Genomic DNA, 20,071 nt, shown 5'->3' with positions numbered 1-20,071 from the left:
AGGCCCGTGAGCCATGGCCGCTGAGAAAAAAAAAAAAAAAAAAAAAAAAAGCTTCAGCTAGGTTTACAGATGTGCGTTCTGAAAACTGCCAAAGTTTGAGATGAACCCTCACAGCCTAAAAGAGCACATAACGCTGGATCCTGTCACCAGGTGAGAGCTCAGTGCTTCTTCTTTCAAAAAACATACGGCTTGCAGATCTCTTGCAAAATTTCATAAAGGAGATTTTCCAAGACTCAATTCCCACAATAATGGTATAAAAAGAAAACAATGCTTTCTATACTATGTGGAACACCCAAGATATTAATCTGAGAAACTTACTTGTGCTGATATGATCAGATTTGCTGCTCTTTGGGGCCGGCCTCTCACACTGTGTGCCTGACCAGTTGGTGGAACATCTAGAAAGATAAAAACAAACAAAAAAATCAGTGAGTAACAAAACCCACAAGTCTGCTAATGTAGTAACTTTAACCAAATGAAATGAAGGAAGAGCCTGCTATCACAGATTCATGAATTTTAGATAGAGATTTCTGCTAATTTCCTGCATATTGTCAGTATGCTGAGGGTAACTTCAATTGGACTTCACTTGTTAAAATACTTTTTAAAATTTAAGTTTATAGTCATTTTTCTTTATTCTATGTTAAACTTAAAATTGGCATATTTTATAACAAAACTGAAATTTTAATTAAGAATTGAGATTAACTTGAGACATACTGAAAATTATGCCACTATAAAAATTGAGTTTGCCTGTCAAGCAAATCCTTCTTTACTAAGTTTCTGTGATTTATTTTTTCTGGTTCTAAATTCAGAGTGGAACTAACAACCAAACAGCAAATTGTCATATGTCTCATAGTTCAAACTGCACAATTTTTACTCTTTTAATCAGAGACAGGGAAATATAGTGCTTTCGCACTATATTTAAGATCATGCTTCTATTCCCATGAAATCAAGACAATATGCCCAAGTTTTCATTCAGAGAAGTTGTCTTTCCCATATAGGAACCATGACATTATGATGGGAAGTCTCGCAGAGGATTAAAATAATAGATTTGATTAAAATCCTTCATTTAAACATAAATCACAGCCACATAATTAGCTGATTGTAACAAAATAAATGCTGGAATTGTTTTAGCTATGTTTGAACAATGTCTGCTGGCTAACACAAGATGCCTCCATGCATCTGTCAGAGGAAATCCATAGAGAAACAATTTAATAGGCTTCAGTTCTTATTTAAAATGACTGTCAAATACCACCACATCACAAGTAGTTGTACACAGTAAAAGAACAGCTTCCAGAACTATTCCACGTAGATATCTTTGGGCATGGTGGCCAAACTAAATAACTGCCATTTCTGGGTCTCTTCCAATTCTGTCATAGCCAATTCAAGTAGCTGAAGCTGTTTTGGAACCAGGCTTCTATGATGTCATGTGAATTATTTGTGGTATTTGTGAAGACAGTATCGGGTGTCCTAACACAAGGGCAAAATCTCATAAAATCATCATATTGACAAACTCAAATTACAAAAACAAAAATTTGTTTCATAAAAGCATACATTAACTTCAGAATAATTGACAGCAATGTTACTATTCAAGAATATAGTTATTTGATTAATAATGATATTATAAAACTATGAGTATGGATCATGATTTCAATGAAAATTAATGTCATTATATTATTATTAAGTCATCACTCATGCATTATCTGATTTTTTATTTAGATCCTTTATAAAAAGCTTACATATATATTTTCTATACATCACATTTATTATATACCATACTACAAGTAAATCATTAAAATAGGTAAATAAATTTTAAGGCCAGGTCTATGACGCTGTCTGCATTACTGAAGTGAGGTAATGAAATGAGCATATTTCAAATAATTATAATAAAGTGAACAACCAATAAAATCATTGATTTAAAAAAATCAGTTTTCTCCCTTAGTTGTGGTTTTGCAGTTGAACGTTCTAGAAAATTGTTCCAGTTCTTCAGTTCCTAATTCTTGACACAGTCCAAAGATAATTCGAAATAAGATCTTTAGGCAAATTTTGCAAACGTCGTTAGAATGAATCCTAATCATTGCAAAAGTCTTTTTGTTTTATGTAGCTTTACATTTGTCAAATCTTTCTAATTGACCACTGAGGATATTTTACATGGTCCAGTGAAAAAAATAATACTGATTGCTTGGTAATTTTATTATATAACTGATGTGTACAAAGCTATTTTAAAATTAAAATATCAAAATTTGCTCTTTACATTACCTCCTTTGAAAAAACAACAGTAACAACAGCAACCTAAATCAGGTTCATGTTAAGCAAAAGAAATGATCTGAGATATATTTTGTTGTGTTAATAGAGATAAGAACCTCTGGGGCTCATCATAACACTGAGATGCTTAGAAGTCAGAAAATGGAATTGCTCAGGAATTGGAGGAATAAATGCTAATTGATAAGATGTTCTGATATGAGCATCATGTGTTTTAAGTATTTTAGGAAGTTATTAAAAATATGTCTTTAGAACTCCAGATGGGCAGAGAGAGATTTTTAAACAAAGAAGATCAGGATACTGTGATTTTTATTCCAAACTCTGAAATTATTTAAGTAGGACAGGTGGTATTTTTTAACAGTATTGAGTAATTTTCTGTTTTATCCATAGCTTGGAACCCAGTACTTATATTAGATAAAATATATCGCTTGCTAGTGGTCGTGATGCTCCTCTCTTTTGCATTGTGGAAGCACACTTAACTTCTTAGCTTTCAGGGAATATTACATACTGGAAATAACTCTCAAAGACTGTGCTGGAGAAATAATTTTCACAGTTCTGCATCTTAATCAACTGATGATCACCATGCAATTTTCCCTATACTCCTTATAAAATAATGTTTTATGGCCAAATATATGTTCCACTTGTCTACATTTGTTCCAGTTTTAAAAAAAAAAAATCTCTTTTGAGATATTAAATCAAATAGAAGTCATTATTCTTGTTTCTATCTTACAAAACTACAACTTAAGGCATTTGCTGCTCCACAAGTACTTCCTCCAATAGTTGATTTAAGACCAAGTATTTTTACTGTCTTTATAGAAATTCATAGATTTTCATTCTCTGAGGAGACTACAGTGATCAAAGCCATTAATGGCAGATCATTTAAGAATTGAAATGTGTGTGAATCATCAAAATTTCCAGCCAAATTCCCCACTGAATTATTTGCATAATCATGCTGACTATAATAATTTCTGGCGTCTGTGTCTTTGTCATTGTTCCTCAAGAAAAATCTGTAGTCGATGCCCTAGTCATCTTTAATCTGTACTGTTGATCTACTGCTCCCTGCTATTCATCCCTGGACAATTATCTTTGAGTTAGTCCTGCATGGTCCTCCCAAGAAATCTTATTTTTTTTCTTACCATCACAAACATCTGTATATCCTTCCTTTTAAATTTATTCTACAGTTATTTCCCCCACTGTGCTTTACCCTAGGACAATGAAAATCAGTTTCTTTTGCTTATGTGTTTGATCACTGTATCACTCTGAATTATTTAACTTTGTAAACACTTTTATGAATTTTGGATTCATGAAAGTATTGTTGGATAATGGATAGGCAGATAGAAAGATAGATAGATTCTTATTTATTCAAACAATTGTTTATCCTTCTCTTTTCACATTATCATACGAAGATATTTGCTTCAAAAGCAGTCTTTTTGATTTCTCCCCTTCTCTCCAAGGCCAGGGACATTAAAAAGAAAGATTGTTTATCGTTATATTGTTTTCCTAATCTTATTCTTCCCTTTATGATCTAGGTTAGACTAATGATTCTCAAACTGAAAAATGTGTTAAAGTTGAAATTCTGGAGGCCCATATACCAGAGATTTTCATTAACCAGCTTGGAGCTGTGGCCAGAAATCTGCATTTTAACAAAGTGAGCCTGATGCAAATACTTCACAAATCACACTTCAAGAGATATTTGAGATAAATTATTATGTTCCCACAGATTTTGTTCTTATATCAAATATTGTTCAATCATTTAAAAAAAATTTAGGATAGGAATAATAGTATGCATGTCCAGCAAGACAGTTCAAAAGGTTAAATGACATTGGTAGAAGTTTTTAACATAGTATCTGAAAGTAACTGAGTGGATTTTTGTTTGGGGTAACTAATTCTCATCTGAATGTTACTATATGAAATGCTTGGATAGTTAACTTATTGTGTTCTTTAACAGTGTGTGCAATTATTGTATAGTTACAATATTCTATATTTCAATTGTAATTTTCTGTAACAGGGGGAGTACCTTTGTGTAAAGGCAATAGTGTAGCATATATTACTAGGAAGCACAGTAAATATTTTTGGACTATCAAAATAAGTTTAGCATATATAAGGGAATAAATATATAATCTTTAAAAAGAAACAGTTTTTACAATACAAGCATAAATATAAGACATATAATTAAACTGTCCAAAACAATGAGAACTCTGAAGTAGCAGAGAGATTTTACAAAAGGAATTGAAATCAGATATAAAATACTGAAAGTGTATTAAAATCTTAGGTATTGTCTTTCACTGTAATAATGATCAACTTATGTGGACTACTCATGCCATTTTGTGGAAATGTCATCTAGAGTCACTTGCTTTGGGAGGACTTCAAAATAAAATAATGAGATTAATATCTGCTTCCTCTTTTCATCAAATTTAAAGGTCATGGGACCCTTCTGACCAAAGTGGAATTCGAAGGTAAACCTTAAAGCAATTTGAAATTGAATTTCTCCTCTTATATGCTAGGCTGCCGTTATTAACCATGATAATGGAGACATTCAGAATGAAAAATCTTTTAAAATACCCTTTTCTTTCTACACACAGGGAAAAAAAAATATGGCACAAGGGATTAAAGGAGCCTTAGAAAACTTGTGAAGAGTGCCATGCATGTTTCAGTGCTCCAAAAATCTCATTCAATAAAAATAAAAATATGACTATATTTTGTCCATCAGATTTATAAAACAGTATTTTCATACAGTGATGAAAATTCAAACATTAAAAGTCTGTTGCAAATTTTTTTTTTCTGATTAATTCTGAAAATTTCACTCTTTTGGTGGAAGAACATGACTACATTTGCATGGCATTCTTTTTTTTTTTTTTAATGCGGTATGCGGGCCTCTCACTGCTGTGGCCTCTCCCGTTGCGGAGCACAGGCTCCGGACGCTCAGGCTCAGCAGCCATGGCTCACGGGCCCAGCTGCTCCGCGGCATGTGGGATCTTCCCGAACCGGGACACGAACCCGTGTCCCCAGCATCAGCAGGTGGACCCTCAACCGCTGTGCCACCAGGGAAGCCCTGCATGGCATTCTTAACTTTAAAGCTTTACACCCTATGTAGCTCCCAGCACTTTTTTGCCCCCCTCTTCTTGCAGACTGCTGTATTGCAAAATGCAAAACGTTTTATTGCATTTGGAAAGGATATTTATATATTAATTCACCAGTTTGTTAACTTGACTTTGAAACATTTTTTCATCTGTTATTGTTTCCCAATTTTCTGAGATAAAATTATTTCATATATACATAAAGATTTATAATTTTTTAACATGCTACCTTTGATATAAAATTTTGTATAAAGTTCAATTAACATTTGCTCAACTTTGTGTCAGGTCCTAGGATAAGTGTTTTCATATGAAAAATATTCTTATTCAGCTTCTATAATAACCCATGAGTTGGAGTTATTCATCTTATGAAATGGAGAAGTGGGTGTTCAAATGATTTTTCTGAAAAATCATAGCTAATAAGAGGTAGAAATAAAATGTGGAGTTATTATGATCCTTCTAATTCAATGCAGTAGTAGGAAAAATGCTTTTCCTTACTCCCTCATGCCCAAGAGAGTACAGTCACTTAATAAGAAAGTAGAAATATTATCTGAACAAAGAAAAATCAGTGCATTTTCTGAGTAGTAAAATTGTTAAAATTACCACACCGGCTCAGACCTGTGGTCAGTAATGCCTGATATTCTGTCTCTGGAAGTGACAGTGAGGGACATGTTATAGAAGGGTGTTAATATCCTTCTTGATACCAACTTCACATTTTTGTGTTGATTCCAAAATACTGTAGATGTGTTTAAACACCTTTAAAGATCAAGATCCATCAATTATAAATTCATCTACATTATTACTCAGCACAATTTTGAACTTCCACAACAGTTCACTCTATATTTCATTCATTTGGTAGATATATATATGTGTGTATATATATACACACACACATATATATACACACACACAGCTTTGTACTACAATTTCTATTTTTTTAGCACTATTCTCTATCAAAATTTGACTGTTATTTCTAACATAGAAATAGCTAGGTATTACCCTGCTTTGTTTTCTTCAAAAAGCTTAAGTTAGTATCTTAAATTTTGTTTGTTGTAATAAGTATAATTGGTTCAACTCTATAATTATATATTATAATGTCTAGTTTTAAAATATTACATTAAAGCATTGTGTTACCTAGTATTGATAAAATTAGTAAGACAAAGCTAATCTTACTTTAATATTAAGGACATTTGGTCAGAAAGAGTTTTTGATTTCTGAGAAGTGTTAATGTGATGAAGTAAAATAATAATGAGATGTTCAATAAACTCTGACCAACAATTATTTTAGGAAAAGTAAAAATTAATGAGAAATTTCAGTTGAAGAAGTGACCATGAAAGAAAGAAAATTAACAAAGTGCATTATTTAAAGTGATTATTTTAAGGAGAAATATAAAAGAAAAGATAAAATCTGGTTTGCCAAGAAGTTATCCATAAAAGGAAGTTTGTTGAGATTGGCTGGTTTAAGTTAGAAATGTTTAAACACAAAATTCTATGCAGGCCACCTGAGCAGAAATGGCCACTAAAGTGTGAAATGATGACTCAATAAATATTAAAAAAAGAACAAAATCTCTAGTAATGTAAAACTTTTATTATCTAGATATTTTCCAGGAAACTTTATTAAAAGCAGATCTGAAAGGCATAAAGTGTTTTTTTCAGAGTGAGTAGATGATTTCTACTTAAATTAATATGTTACATGCATCAACTCAAAAGGAAAAGGAACAATCATAAAATTAGTATTAAGTAATATGGTTGATAAAATTGAAGACATAAATGTAGGATATTACATTAGAAATGGTGGTTATAATTCTATAGCTGAAAGTGCGAAGAAAAGCAATGTATGCTGTAACACAAGTGGAAAGTTCTGTCTACATGATGCCACGATGAATGACCAATTCCAAAACTGGCTTAAGAACATATCAAGCCATGGGGGCTGGGAGGTGGGGTTGGAAATCTCCATGCTTAGTGCCATGCAGACAAAATGACTAATCTTATACCTGAATATTTTATGTTTTAGCACAAAATAAGAGTAAACAATAAGGAATTTTTCTATGAAACCCTAATGACTACCCTTCCTAGTTCATAGGGTTTCTGTGGCACAACATGGTAAAATCTGAAACAAATTATAATGGCAATATCTGGCATAGTCAACTGCAGTTATTAAATATCGTTCAAGGCATATTAGTCCTATACAAATTTGGGGCAATGGTAGGGATATCAGAAAGTGTTAACAGAAGGTTTTGAGAGTGTGAATGTCTTTATAAGTGAGATATATAACTCTAATTCTCTAGAAAGTATTTATTTTCAGTTGTAGTGCACATATGCTGAGATATTGATATTAGCCACTTTAATTTATAGTCTAAATCATTGGGAAATAATTCCTATATACAGATAGTCACCTCCTTTCTGATACTTCAGTATAGCCTTTTTTCTAGTTACAAGATTTTTACATATCCACCAAAAGATAACACTAAAGGTTTCTAGAGGCAAACATTTTTAATTGATAAAGGTACACTGTATTAGTATTGATACCATCTTCCCAATTACCACCATTCAGCCTTCCTCAAAATCTAGGACCTGCATTTCACAAGTTTTAAAAAATCTTTAAATTGTTTTAAAACAAAACAAGCAATCAAAAAAAGAGTAAATGAAAAAAATTGAAATGACTTGCTAAAATCAAGTGTCAGTATGAATTAACAAATTTGTCTACGCTGCATAAATGTCAATTAGTCATAAAACACTCACCAGATTTGTTCAACACTTATAGGAACATGTTGCAAACAGAAACATCTGAAGGCTTATGACAAAAGATGGCCATTAACACACATTTCTTTCCTAATCCAAGTATTATATTACTTCCCTGACTCAAGGTGAGAAGGTTTATGCAGGCAGTAGTCTAAAAATTGATTTAGGAAGTTTAGATAAATATCTTCAATAAATCTAAAAGGCTATAGAATATTACAGTAGTATTTTACATTATGGAGAATTGCCATTTGGGGGCAGTTATAAATACCTTTATATATTTGATCCACATACAATCATAAATATGGTACATTCTATTTTTGCATTTCTCTATTTATATATGCATTTATAAATCTCTAAATATGCCTTTGCCTATGACTATGCTAGACTGATTACTTAAAGGTAGGGGTAATCTATTATTCATTTTTATATTTCTTCATTTCTTGAGCACATGGTCAGTACATAGGTTTGGTCAATCAATATGTTTGTTGTTTGTTAAAATGAATGAACGAATGCATGAAGGCATGGAGGATGCATGGTTGAACTCATATGAATACACATACATGTGTCATATCCCATTCTATGAAGAATATATAGCTCCATTCATAAGTACCTGTTTTCAGCTAGTTACCAGTCATTTCTCACTGAAAAGAATATTGATCCACTATGAAAAACACTTAACATGTAAGAACCACAGTAATAGGCAAATATTTTCTTCCTTTCTTCCTTCCTCCCTCCTTCCTTCCTCCCTCCCTTCCTTCATTAATCTATTTATTAATTTTTCCTTTTACAAAATTAGATGATCACATTTTAGCAACTTGGACATGTAAAATTTTACTTATTCAATGTTGTAAATTGTGTGACACTTCCATTCTTGTCCCACGATGCAGCTAACTAAGAAACGTTTATCTTCTTTCCCTGACAAAAATTCAAAGGCATTTGCCTGATGGGTAAATTAACATGGAAACCAGTTTTATATAAAAATCATACAAACAAATATGTAGTTAAATGTAATTTAATTCAATTTAGGCATTTAAATAATTGTGTAAAATTAAAGTGCTGGTATGGTGTGACACAAATGGAATGTGTAAGTTTTGGAATTAGAACTGTGCTGTAATCTAGTCTCCCCTCTTCACAAAGGATATATCTTCTAGCAATTCACCCACTTTGGTTGTTTAGTTTATAATACAAGGGAGAGCAATACTCCCACTTTTGTCACACATTTCCCACAGATCTAGCCTCTTATGCTTTAACCTTTGTTTTCCCCTTAAATCCCCTTCCTTTCTTATTTTATATTTTATCTTTCTATTGTATGTTTTCCTTTTACTACCTCAAAATTTTTCTTCTTCCTTCTTTACTTTCTTTTTTCCTCTCTTTCTTCCTTCCATTCTTTTTCTTTTTCCTTTTTGCAAGGCAAGTTGATCATTATAAAAGTTAAAAAAAAATTAGGCTTCCTGAAAGATTAAATGACACAATGTATATAAAATTTACACACCCTCTAAGTTAATTTAACTCAAGTGATAAATAATACTATGAATATTAAAGTTAAAGCTTGTATATGGCATACCAATATCAATATAATTATAATTTTTGTTTGTATGCTGAGTGGAAGAAGTATTAGGCTAAAATTTCTGTACTCCTTTAACAAAAATGGCTTTCTCCTGCTACTATTCCAGTGTGAAAAAGAAGAAAATATTTCCTTAACTGACGATAATGTAAGGAATTTTTCATTTATTTTTTTTACTCTTAAACCAGTGTTGCTGGTTAATCTATATTCCTCTGATCCTTTTCTTAAAATTGTATAAAGTTGGTTTGGAATTAAGTAGTAGGTTGGAGGTTTATTGATTTATTTTTTTTTTTACTTGTTCCAGGATAGAACATGAGCAGGAAATAAACCTTCATTGTTAAAAGCATCTGAAATTTGTGCTTTTTCACAGCAGCAAAACCTGGGGAATGCAGTCTAATAGACAGAAAAATAATGTAAATTGTTAAAGAGGTAACAAGTACACGAATGAAAATACTATGTAGTTATATTGTATTTGGTTTCTTTGGTTATTCTGATTTACTTACTGATTATATTAAAGGCCAAGAACATGTCCCAGAATCAAGGGAAAATAAGGTGACTACATCAAAGCTTCATAACAATAGCTGCCCAGTGTGTAACTATGCAATAATTGTTCTCTGTTAGGCAGCGCCACCTGTACTCTCAAAGCACAGACTGGACTTTGCACTTTAATAGAAAAATATATCTGTATTCCGTGTTTTTCCCCATGACATGACTAGCTTGGTGAAAGCTAGAACAAGCTACAACTTGTTACCTGGGATCATAAAGGATAGATATTGATGTGACAGATTTTCCTGGCCTTTACTGTTCCAAAAGACATGCACGTTTCACATTTTGTGCTTTGAAAATATGCCATGGGGCAGAAAACAAATAAGGAACATGCAATGACCTGACTCTTGAAAAGAGGACAACACAGGCTGCTAAAGTTGAATTGCTCAAAACCCCTACTGAAAAGTTCTGATCTGTTTGAAATCACTCCTGACAGCTTCCTTGGGCTCTTCTCAAATGTTCTCTATGGGGCCACAGGGTCGCTGGTCCACAGGAGGAGCATTGCTCAGCCTGACAGCAGAGGCCTGAAGAGTAGAATGTGCCCTCTCCTTTCAGCAGAGCCAGTAGTCTGAAATACCTAGGCCTTAATTAGCTGTTGTAATATAGAAAAATAATTCCTACCTTTTAAAAATGTATGACAGAAATGAAACTCACTATCTTCTTCCCCAAAACCCCAACAGAGGTTTCCCTAGTACCTGTACATTTCCTTATGTGTTTCTCACCCTAAGACCTTAGAAAACAATGCTAAACTTTTAAGAAAATAATTAGATGGAACAATCACAAAACCAAACAAAATGACGAAATGACTAATTTTCCGATCATTTGCTTAATGAATGCCCCTTTGGTACTTGTACATTCATTTTACATCCCTCTGAGTTTTAAAAATCTGCTTTGAAAATGTTTCAAAAGCTAGCTCCTGTGTGCTTTCTGAGGTGTTTGAGGGTGGACCTGCTGCCCTTTTTTTCTCTCGTGTCCCTCATGGGACTTGAGCTTAGTTATGTACTTCCCTTTTCAGTCACTATTACTATCACAATCATCACACTTCTAATCTTTTATTTATTCCATATTTCACTTATTTTTAATAACGAGCACTTTTTAAGAACCCCACAGCTTATTTTTTGCCTCCAAACTCCCAGAAGCCCAAATTATGCCAAGTACTGATCATTTTATGTATGGTCTATTAGAACAGTTTTAAGGTTCTACTTTTTTTTTTAAGTGTTTACTATGTTGAAAACAATATTCTGTTTTTTTTTTTAACAGGTATTACATTTCTTATTCCTCAAAATAATTTTAGGAATAGATGCTATCAGTATTTCCATATTAAGATGACAAATGAGGCAAGGAGAAGAAAAACGAAACCAACAAAACAAACTGCAATTCCAAGATATAAGGTCTTCTATCTTTTGGCTCTTTTTTGTGTCCTGTTTACCAACAAATCACTTTTAAAAAGCCATTTCTTTAATTAAAAAAATTGTCTTTTTATAAATTGGGATTCATTTTAAAATCTGTTTTTTCAAACCCAGGGCTTCTTTTTCCAGCAGAGCACCATACCATCAAGACCTTTTTAAAACACACACATGATTGAGATAGTTCATATGTCAAATGTTATTAGTGTACCCCTACTGCTTATTGACTTATGGAATAAATTTCAAATTCCTAGCTAAGCATACTATGTTCCTCAGAACTATTTCAGTGTATAACATTATTGTCTAATACTCCCCCAGAAGCACCATTTATCTTACACCACTCACATCCCCAGAGCCCCTGCCACATTCCTTCTTGTCTCATCTCTTTCCTCAGAATAGATCAGAGTCCCTCAAGGGCAGGGGCTACAACTTACTTTCGTCTATTTCATTCTTTTTTTTTTTTTTTTTTTTTTTTTTTTTTTTTTTTTTTTTGAGAGAGAGAAAATACCAGGGTGAAAACAACAATCAAAAGTCAAGGAGAAGAGAGAACAAAAATTAATACAATTAAGTTTTACTAATAAGTTAATATGGGTAAGTTAAAAGCCCATTTAGTTCCTTTCGTTGAAAGATATTTAACCTCAGCTCCAGAATGCTCAGGAAACTTCCTATGGTAGTTTTAGAAGATATCATAAAGATAAGAAAGAGAACCAAAAATCATAATGAAATGAATCACTGTTTAATTTTTTTCTGACTCTTGCAGTTTTTGAAAATGTATTAATGAAGTAAGAAGTGGTATTACAATGATGATAGAAAGATGCTTATATCATAGTTCTGCCAGATTTCACAATACAATACAGGCACCAGGACAGTATTTTTTAGCAACATTAGTTAAGCACATATTACACAAAGAATGCATGCTAGCTGCTGAGGCAAAATAGATAAATCAGATACTACCTCTTCTTAAAGGAATTTACAATCTTCCAGAGATAAACAGACATATACATTTAGAAGGGCCATGGAGTAAAACAAGCAGCATTCCCAAGCCAGTTTCATAGAAATATGTTCCATGTCAAAAGGCCACACAGAGATGAGAAGTCAATTCTAGCCATAAAATATGGAATATCATAGGGTAATATGAAAAATGTAACCACACACTCATGCAGATGATCAGAGAAAGGAAAACCATGTTTCAAAAAAAAAAAAAAAAAAAAGAGAAAAAAAAAAACAGAGAGCAAACAAAACAAAACAAAACAAAACAGATGCCCAAATAAATATAACCAAACCAAAAAAACAAAAAAAGGAAAATCCAGAAAAAAGGGAAAAACAAATAATAGATTGGGGAAAAATGCTCACAGAAAGTTATTTTTAGCTTCTGTTTGAAATGAAGAAGCAAAACATAAAAAACTAAGAGTGTTAAATTGTTTTTGACCACACAGAGAATTGGTCCTGCTATGGACAAGAAGCAATAATATATATAGTAAGAAATGTCTTGGAATTTTGCCATACTGCTATTTCCAAAACAATGTGGGCCTGAATTGGTATGATTTCAAAACCAGTGTAATATCAGAGTTAGACCTTTTTGGTTCTCCCTTTTCAGTTGATAAAAAATAATTTTAAACATGTTTTTTCCTTTTATTTTTGAAAAAGAAGGTGAATTATACAGAAAATTGATTTTAAAGGAAATATTCCCCAAATTCCACCAATAATGGTCATTAACCTTTAAGCTTCACAAGTCAAATATTTTTGTCTGTTCACTGATAAAAACTTCAGTGCCTAGGTTGTTTTCTGGTATATAGTAGGTATTCAATAAAAATTTTCTGATGAATTAATATGGGAAGAAAAAAATCACCAGTATTTTTGTTATCTAGATGGACAAAAATATGAAGAAACCAAGGGACAGACACTTAGGTTTCTAGCTCTTATAGATTGTGGATCTATTGATACTAGACTAGGGGTCGATAATAAAAAATAGGTGGAAAAGATTATTACCTCTCTTGAAGTTAGGCATAAATAAGCTATTTATATAACTTGATATATTGTGGTACATTATTTTAAAGTATCAGGAAAATAGATCATAAAATCACAGAGAAAAATTAAATACAAATATTTAATTGTGACCCAGGAATTTTATGATTAGCCCTTCAGTTACTCCATAGCTTTAATAATAAAGGCTTTGTTATTTTTAATTCTGCTACTATGGGAATCTTTGTTTTCTCAGTGTCTTTATAGATATTTTAGAGGAATTTTGAGAGAATTGGTATCTGGGGTTGTGACTCTGACCCAAGTTTTTAAAAAATTACTAAAATTCAAATGGGACTCTGATTAAATACATCATACTTTATAGTTTTATAGTATATTAGTGAACAATTAGTCTAAACCCATCACCTTATGGACAAAGAAAATGTGACACAAAGAGACAATGTAACTTGCCCCAAATCATTGCTAGTTTGATTAATAAAGTCTATACTTTCACACTGAATATTTCTTCTTCTGAGTGTTGATACTAGAAAACTAATGAGATAAGCACACAGATATTTAAAGACAGAAGTTTTTATCCTAGGAAAAAATAATTTTAAAAAAGAACAAAACCCAGAAACAAACTAACAAAAAAATCCTAATTATCGAATGATAGCTGGTTCATTAAATAAAATAGGAAAAGTCCAGACAATAGAACACTCAGTAACCTTAAGAATAAAAGCATCTGGTTATGTAGATTGACATGGAATGATGTTCATAATGTATTGCAAAGTAAATAAACATGAAAGAGTATCTATCACATGATTTCATTTTAGTATATAATATTCTGCAAATATATATTTGCATAAAGAAATGGAATGAATAGAAACCAAAGTAATAGTAGTTTGAGATCAAAGTGTCAGCAGGTTTGGGCTTCCCTGGTGGCGCAGTGCTTGAGAGTCCGCCTGCTGATGCAGGAGACGCGGGTTCGTGCCCCGTTTCGGGAAGATCCCACATGCCGCGGAGCTGCTGGGCCCGTGAGCCATGGCCACTGAGCCTGCGCGCCCGGAGCCTGTGCTCCGCAAATGGGAGAGGCCACAACAGTAAGAGGCCCGCATAACGCAAGAAAAAAAAAAAAAAAAAGTGTCAGCAGGTTTGATTTCTTCTGAGGCCTCTCTCCTTGGCTTGCGACCATCTTCTTCCTATGTATCTTCACATGGTCTTCCCCTGTGTGTGCTGTATCCAAATCTCCCCTTCTTATAAGGACACCAGTCACATTGGATTGGGGCCCACCCTAATGACCCCCATTTTAACTTATTCATCTCTTTAAAGATTCTATCTCCAGATACAGTCCCATTCTGAGGTACTGGGAGATAGAGCTTCAACATATGAATTTTGAACACAATTCATCTCAAAATACTGACAAAAAAGCAAAATTCACATACACACATATAGATATATCACTTGTGTGTATAAGTTAATTTTATGTCAACTTGACTGGCCTAAGGGATGCCCAGATAGTTGGCAAAACATTATTTCTGGGTGTGTCTATGAGGGTGTCTCTGGGAAGAAATAAGTGTTTGAATTAGACTGAGTAAAGAAGACCACTCTCACCAGTGAGGGTGGGCATCATCCAATCTGCTGAGGCTCTGAATAGAACAAAAAGGCAGAGGAAGGGCACATTTGCTTTCTCTGCTTGAGCTGGGACATCCGTCATCTCTTGCCCTCGAAAATTAATGCTCCTGGTTTTTAGTTCTTTGAACTTAGGCTGTGACGTACACCATCATTTCCCAGGTTCTCATGTCTTTAGATTTGGACTGAATTACACCACCAGCCTTCCCTGTTCTCCAGCTTGCAGACAGTAGATCCTGGGATTTCTTGACCTCCATAATTGGGTGAGTCAATTCCTATAATAAATGTCTCTCTCTCCCCATTTATATATATAATATATATGATATATGATACATATGATATATATCCTATTGCTTCTTTTTCTCTGGAGAACCCTGAATATTTGATTCTTCTCTTTTAAAAAACTTCAGTTAAGTCCAAGTCAATTAATATTTACTATTCACTTGTCACGTGCTATATACAGAGATAATCCTGTGTTGAGACTAGTGGGATAATAAGAGTAAAGTGGAAAAAGGCAGTAGAGACACTTGGGTCCAGTGAGCTATTCAAGCAAAAACATCTAGGTGTGGAATGGTCCCATGGCTATGTGGTGAGGCTGTGTATGTGCCTGTGTCCACAGTGGTAGGAGAAGTAGTGTAGCTACAAGCATTTCTTTACTACTGGAGGGTGGAATGTGCTGTGGGTATTGCTGGGAGATAATGCTGTGGAGGTTGTTCTATGTTTTAAAAAACAACTTGGGCTTCCCTGGTGGCGCAGTGGTTGAGAGTCTGCCTGCCGATGCAGGGGACACAGGTTCGTGCCCCGGTCCGGGAAGATCCCACATGCCGTGTAGCGGCTAGGCCCGTGAGCCATGGCCGCTGAGCCTGCGCGTCCGGAGCCTGTGCTCCGCAACGGGAGAGGCCACAACAGGGAGAGGCCACAACGGTGAGAGGCCCGCGTACCGCAAAAAAAACAAAACAAAACAAAACTTAAATTCAATATAAATGAAAGTCTTATGCTAGGGAGAAATTTTAGAAGTAGGAAGACATAGTTAACTTGTTATTGAGTTCACAGGCTTATTCATTTCTATATCTCACAACAAAAATTGTTTAACAATACAAACATTGTCAAAATAGCACATTAATTTTTTAAAGTTTGGCTTTAACATTGTTCAATATACCTTCTTTAATAAATGTCAAAACTCTCTCCAAATAAACATAAAAAAGCCTTTAGATTTTCATTTTTTCTAGGCTTTTCTTTGTAGTTTTCTTTTCCTCCGCACATAGTAATAAGTGAAAAGGGCCATCAAGAGACAAAAGTGAAGGCTTTCAAAGAACAAATCTATTCCTTAAATTGAAAGATAAGGTAATAAAATTTCTATGTGGAAAAAAACTGTCAACCTCATAGATCTGAATACTTTGTAGACTTTCCAAGTGTGTATAAGTTCTGCACAATTCAATAGCTTTTTACTCTATGAAAAAAAGAAAAACGTAGTACCAACAAAGTTAAAGCAAGTACTATATCTTAGTTCTTAAAGCAATTTTTGTTTCCTGTAAAGGCGCTTAGATGAACTAGTGCATACTAGCTTTTCATCAAAGATACATGACCACTACCAATTGAAATCTGAAGCTAAAATCTGTGTTTCCAAAAATTTCCACTTACAAGGAGAATCAACCACTAGAAAGAGATCCTGAGGGCTTAATATTCTCTTAGCTGGACAATTTTTGTATTCTACATGATCATAGGCACTTCATACGAAATTTATTTTTATTGATTTACATTTTAGTACCAAATGAATTATAAGCATCCTATGTAAAACTAGGAAATTTTCCATATTCTAGAAATTTTAACTCTAAGAAACATGAGTATAATATCTATGTCTGAACCATCTATCCTTCATAGTTACTTAACAATGGGCCCTTAATAAACAGTGAAAGAATGATCCTCTTGAAACTTATGTCTTTCTTATTGTAAAAATATTTTCCCTTAGATCCCACTTCCCCTTGAAGTTACAATTGTTCTTCCTTCATTTAATCCACAGCGAAACAGTCAGAAAGGAATCTACAGTCTTCTCTACTTTCTTACCTTTCACTTTTCCAACTATAATCTGGTTGCTGTCATGTAGCACTTTCAAAACATCTCTCATAATGGCCATCTTAATTACAAAATTCAATAAACCACTTAGAATTCTTATCCTCTTTGAACTATCTGGAGTTGATATTCTTGGACACGCTCTATTCCTTTGACTTGGAAAACCTACACTTTGACAAGTCCCCTCCAAATTCTATTTCTTCTCATTTCTTTGTTGATTCTTCCATAATACAGTATTAAACATTGGTGTCTCCTAGAATTCCATCCTTAATTCTCCAATCTTCTTTCTATAAACCCACTCTTGTGTCATGCATAAAATGTACCTCACAAACTGGTCCCAACATATCTCTTTAATCTCCCCCCCCCGCCATTATATCACATAGCCTGTGTTCTATTCTCAACAACATTCTTCTTCTACTTTCAGACCTATTCTCTCACTGTGCTATTCCTCTTTCAAGGAACGTTTTCAGACATTTCCCCCTGTAAAATAACTAAAATTTTTTCAAAATACTTTTAAAATATCACTTCATCTGTAAAACCTTTCCCTCTCCCACTAGTAATCATTAACTGATCTCTATTCAGTTGTTTTCCCACAACACTTTGGTCATATTTCCGTATAGCAATTATCAAATGGTATTTTAACTTTTTAAAATCCATTCATCTACCCAAAATGAATCTTAAGCTCTTTAAAAGTAAAAACCTTACTGGAGTTAGTCAGCACAAAGAAAGCAGTATGGAATAACAGTTATAACCAGGGCAAGGACTTTAGAATCAAACAGGTATTTGCTAAATCAGTTTTAGCTGTTATTAATTCTCCTTCTGAATACACACAGGGCCTCACTCATCATAGGTTATCAATACATATTTGATGAATGAATTAATGAGTGAATAACAGAATATCATTATCTTTTCTACGATTCTTTCATGGCTTAAATGATTTGAGGAATTCAGTAAGCATTACTCCTACCATCAGAATAAATTTTAGGGTGTAGAAAACCAAAGCACAGACAAAATTTCCATTAAGCCCAAAGCAGATAGAAATAAAGATACACGAAAGTAAAAGGTGTTTGCTCTGAACCTCTCCAATTAACATATTTTTCCTGGTTGATTTTAATCTGAGGCTGATTATACCTTACAAGGTCAGGTGCCTCTGATGATACATGGTAAGAGTGAAAAGTGGAACAGAACATTACTGTGGACTGTTATGCCCACAAGAAATATTCATTCTGGTGACACAAGGGCGTTCTCTAGACAGGTCATATTCCTGAGACCTATTTATGGAGGGGGGTGGTGCTGAAATGTCATGTATACTTTGCCTGGGAATTGTGAGAAAGGGACAAGAAATACAAAGACTGGGCCCCAGAGCAGGCATTACCATTGTCCTAAAAATGAGATAACGTAAGTACCTAGATCAAAGTTTGGCCAAGGATCACCCTGACCTTACTAACACTGAACTAACCGTGAGTCCATCATTTTTCACCTGAAGTGCTGCCAGACCTTTTGGTGTGGGATCCCTGCAGCTGATCTCCAGGGCTTTCTTCCACATGCCACTAAGTGTCACTTTTGAAAGCAAACTCCTTCAGCTCTGCCTCAGATCACTTTGGCTATACATTCTTTTCAGGATCCTATGGAATCCCCTAACTTTGGCATAAATCGGGTTCCAATTTATCTTCCCAGTTTTAACTCCTCACCCCCCTCCCCAACTCTCCAGTCACCCTTCATTCTAGCTGTATTAAACCACTCACAGTTCCCCAGAGAGGCCACTAAGTCTCACATCGATGTCTCTGCTTATGTTATTCTTTCTTTTCAGAATGTTCTTCCCGACTTCACTGAACTATCTGAACTACATGGACAACATGAGGTTGCCTTTTCTGTAAAGTCTTCCATGTATTCCTATCTCCCATTCTAAACAAATCACCTGCCCTGTTAAAACTCCACTGCCCTCTTTTTTTTCCTGTGTTCACACCTGCGTTAATGCAGGTTAATTAGTTGCTTATGAATTTCTAAACCCACTAATTCGTGAGCTCCTTGATGTTTGGGTTAAATTTCATTCATCTTCACTTATCTAGGACTTAGCACTCTTTCAGGGTCTTATAAATATGTGCTGAATGACTGGAGAAATGTAGGTTGGAGGCAAGGCAGAGGTAAGACTAAAGAAGGGTCCCCTCTCTGTCTTCAGCTGCATAAGGCACTAAACCTGAGTATGAACTAAGAAGTGTATCAATTTCTTAACAGGTCAGTTTATATACCCTTTACAGACTGATATTTAAAGGAGTATTTCTGGATTATTTTATGTAGGAACATTGGTATAACATATTCAAATATCTTTTAGAAAAAAAGAAAGAATATCAGTTTCTCCTATGTGATTATTTTAATCACTTCCCATATTTTTACAATTATTGTGTAAAGAATGACAGTTTCTTGAATAACAAAATAGATCATTATGAACAAAACTGTAGAGTTTTAGAAATGAAATATCTGAATTTTAATATAATTGTGCATTAAAACAATTACTAAATACTCTGAGACACCACCATGAGCTATTATTGGGTGCCAATCAGGGTTTCTGTTTATGACATGGAGTATTAAGGAGGATGTCAGATATGATCCATCTCTAAAGCTCAAATGCAACATGCAAAAATAACTTCCATTGTTATGAAGGTTGATAGCTACCCCAAAGGTGGTCCCTGAGATTTCACAGAGGAAAAGAATGTATTTGCTATGAACAAATTGAATCAAGAAAGAATGTTTTGAAATGAAGTTTCTGGGATATTTTAGCATATACCTATTTCTTCTGTAAAGAAGTCTTACTGATTAAGGTAAGAC

The 20,071-nt window shown here is 33.8% G+C and overlaps 1 protein-coding gene across 1 annotated transcript in view; it reads right to left on the bottom strand.

Moving 5' to 3' along the window:
- Positions 1-20,071, bottom strand: part of LRP1B (LDL receptor related protein 1B) — a gene marked incomplete at its 5' end in the record, with an annotated part of 1,013,530 nt that overhangs the window by 18,505 nt on the left and 974,954 nt on the right. Inside the window, one exon of the mRNA XM_007453725.1 lies at positions 319-395. Coding sequence (XP_007453787.1) covers positions 319-395 — 77 coding nt within the window. The remainder of the gene's footprint in view (positions 1-318; positions 396-20,071) is intronic.

The sequence above is a fragment of the Lipotes vexillifer genome, unplaced genomic scaffold (genome assembly GCF_000442215.2).
Source record: "Lipotes vexillifer unplaced genomic scaffold, Lipotes_vexillifer_v1.1 scaffold606, whole genome shotgun sequence".
NCBI lineage: Eukaryota > Metazoa > Chordata > Mammalia > Artiodactyla > Lipotidae > Lipotes > Lipotes vexillifer.
The sequence above is the reverse complement of the archived record's forward strand: the minus strand, read 5'-3'. Positions and strand labels throughout refer to the sequence as shown.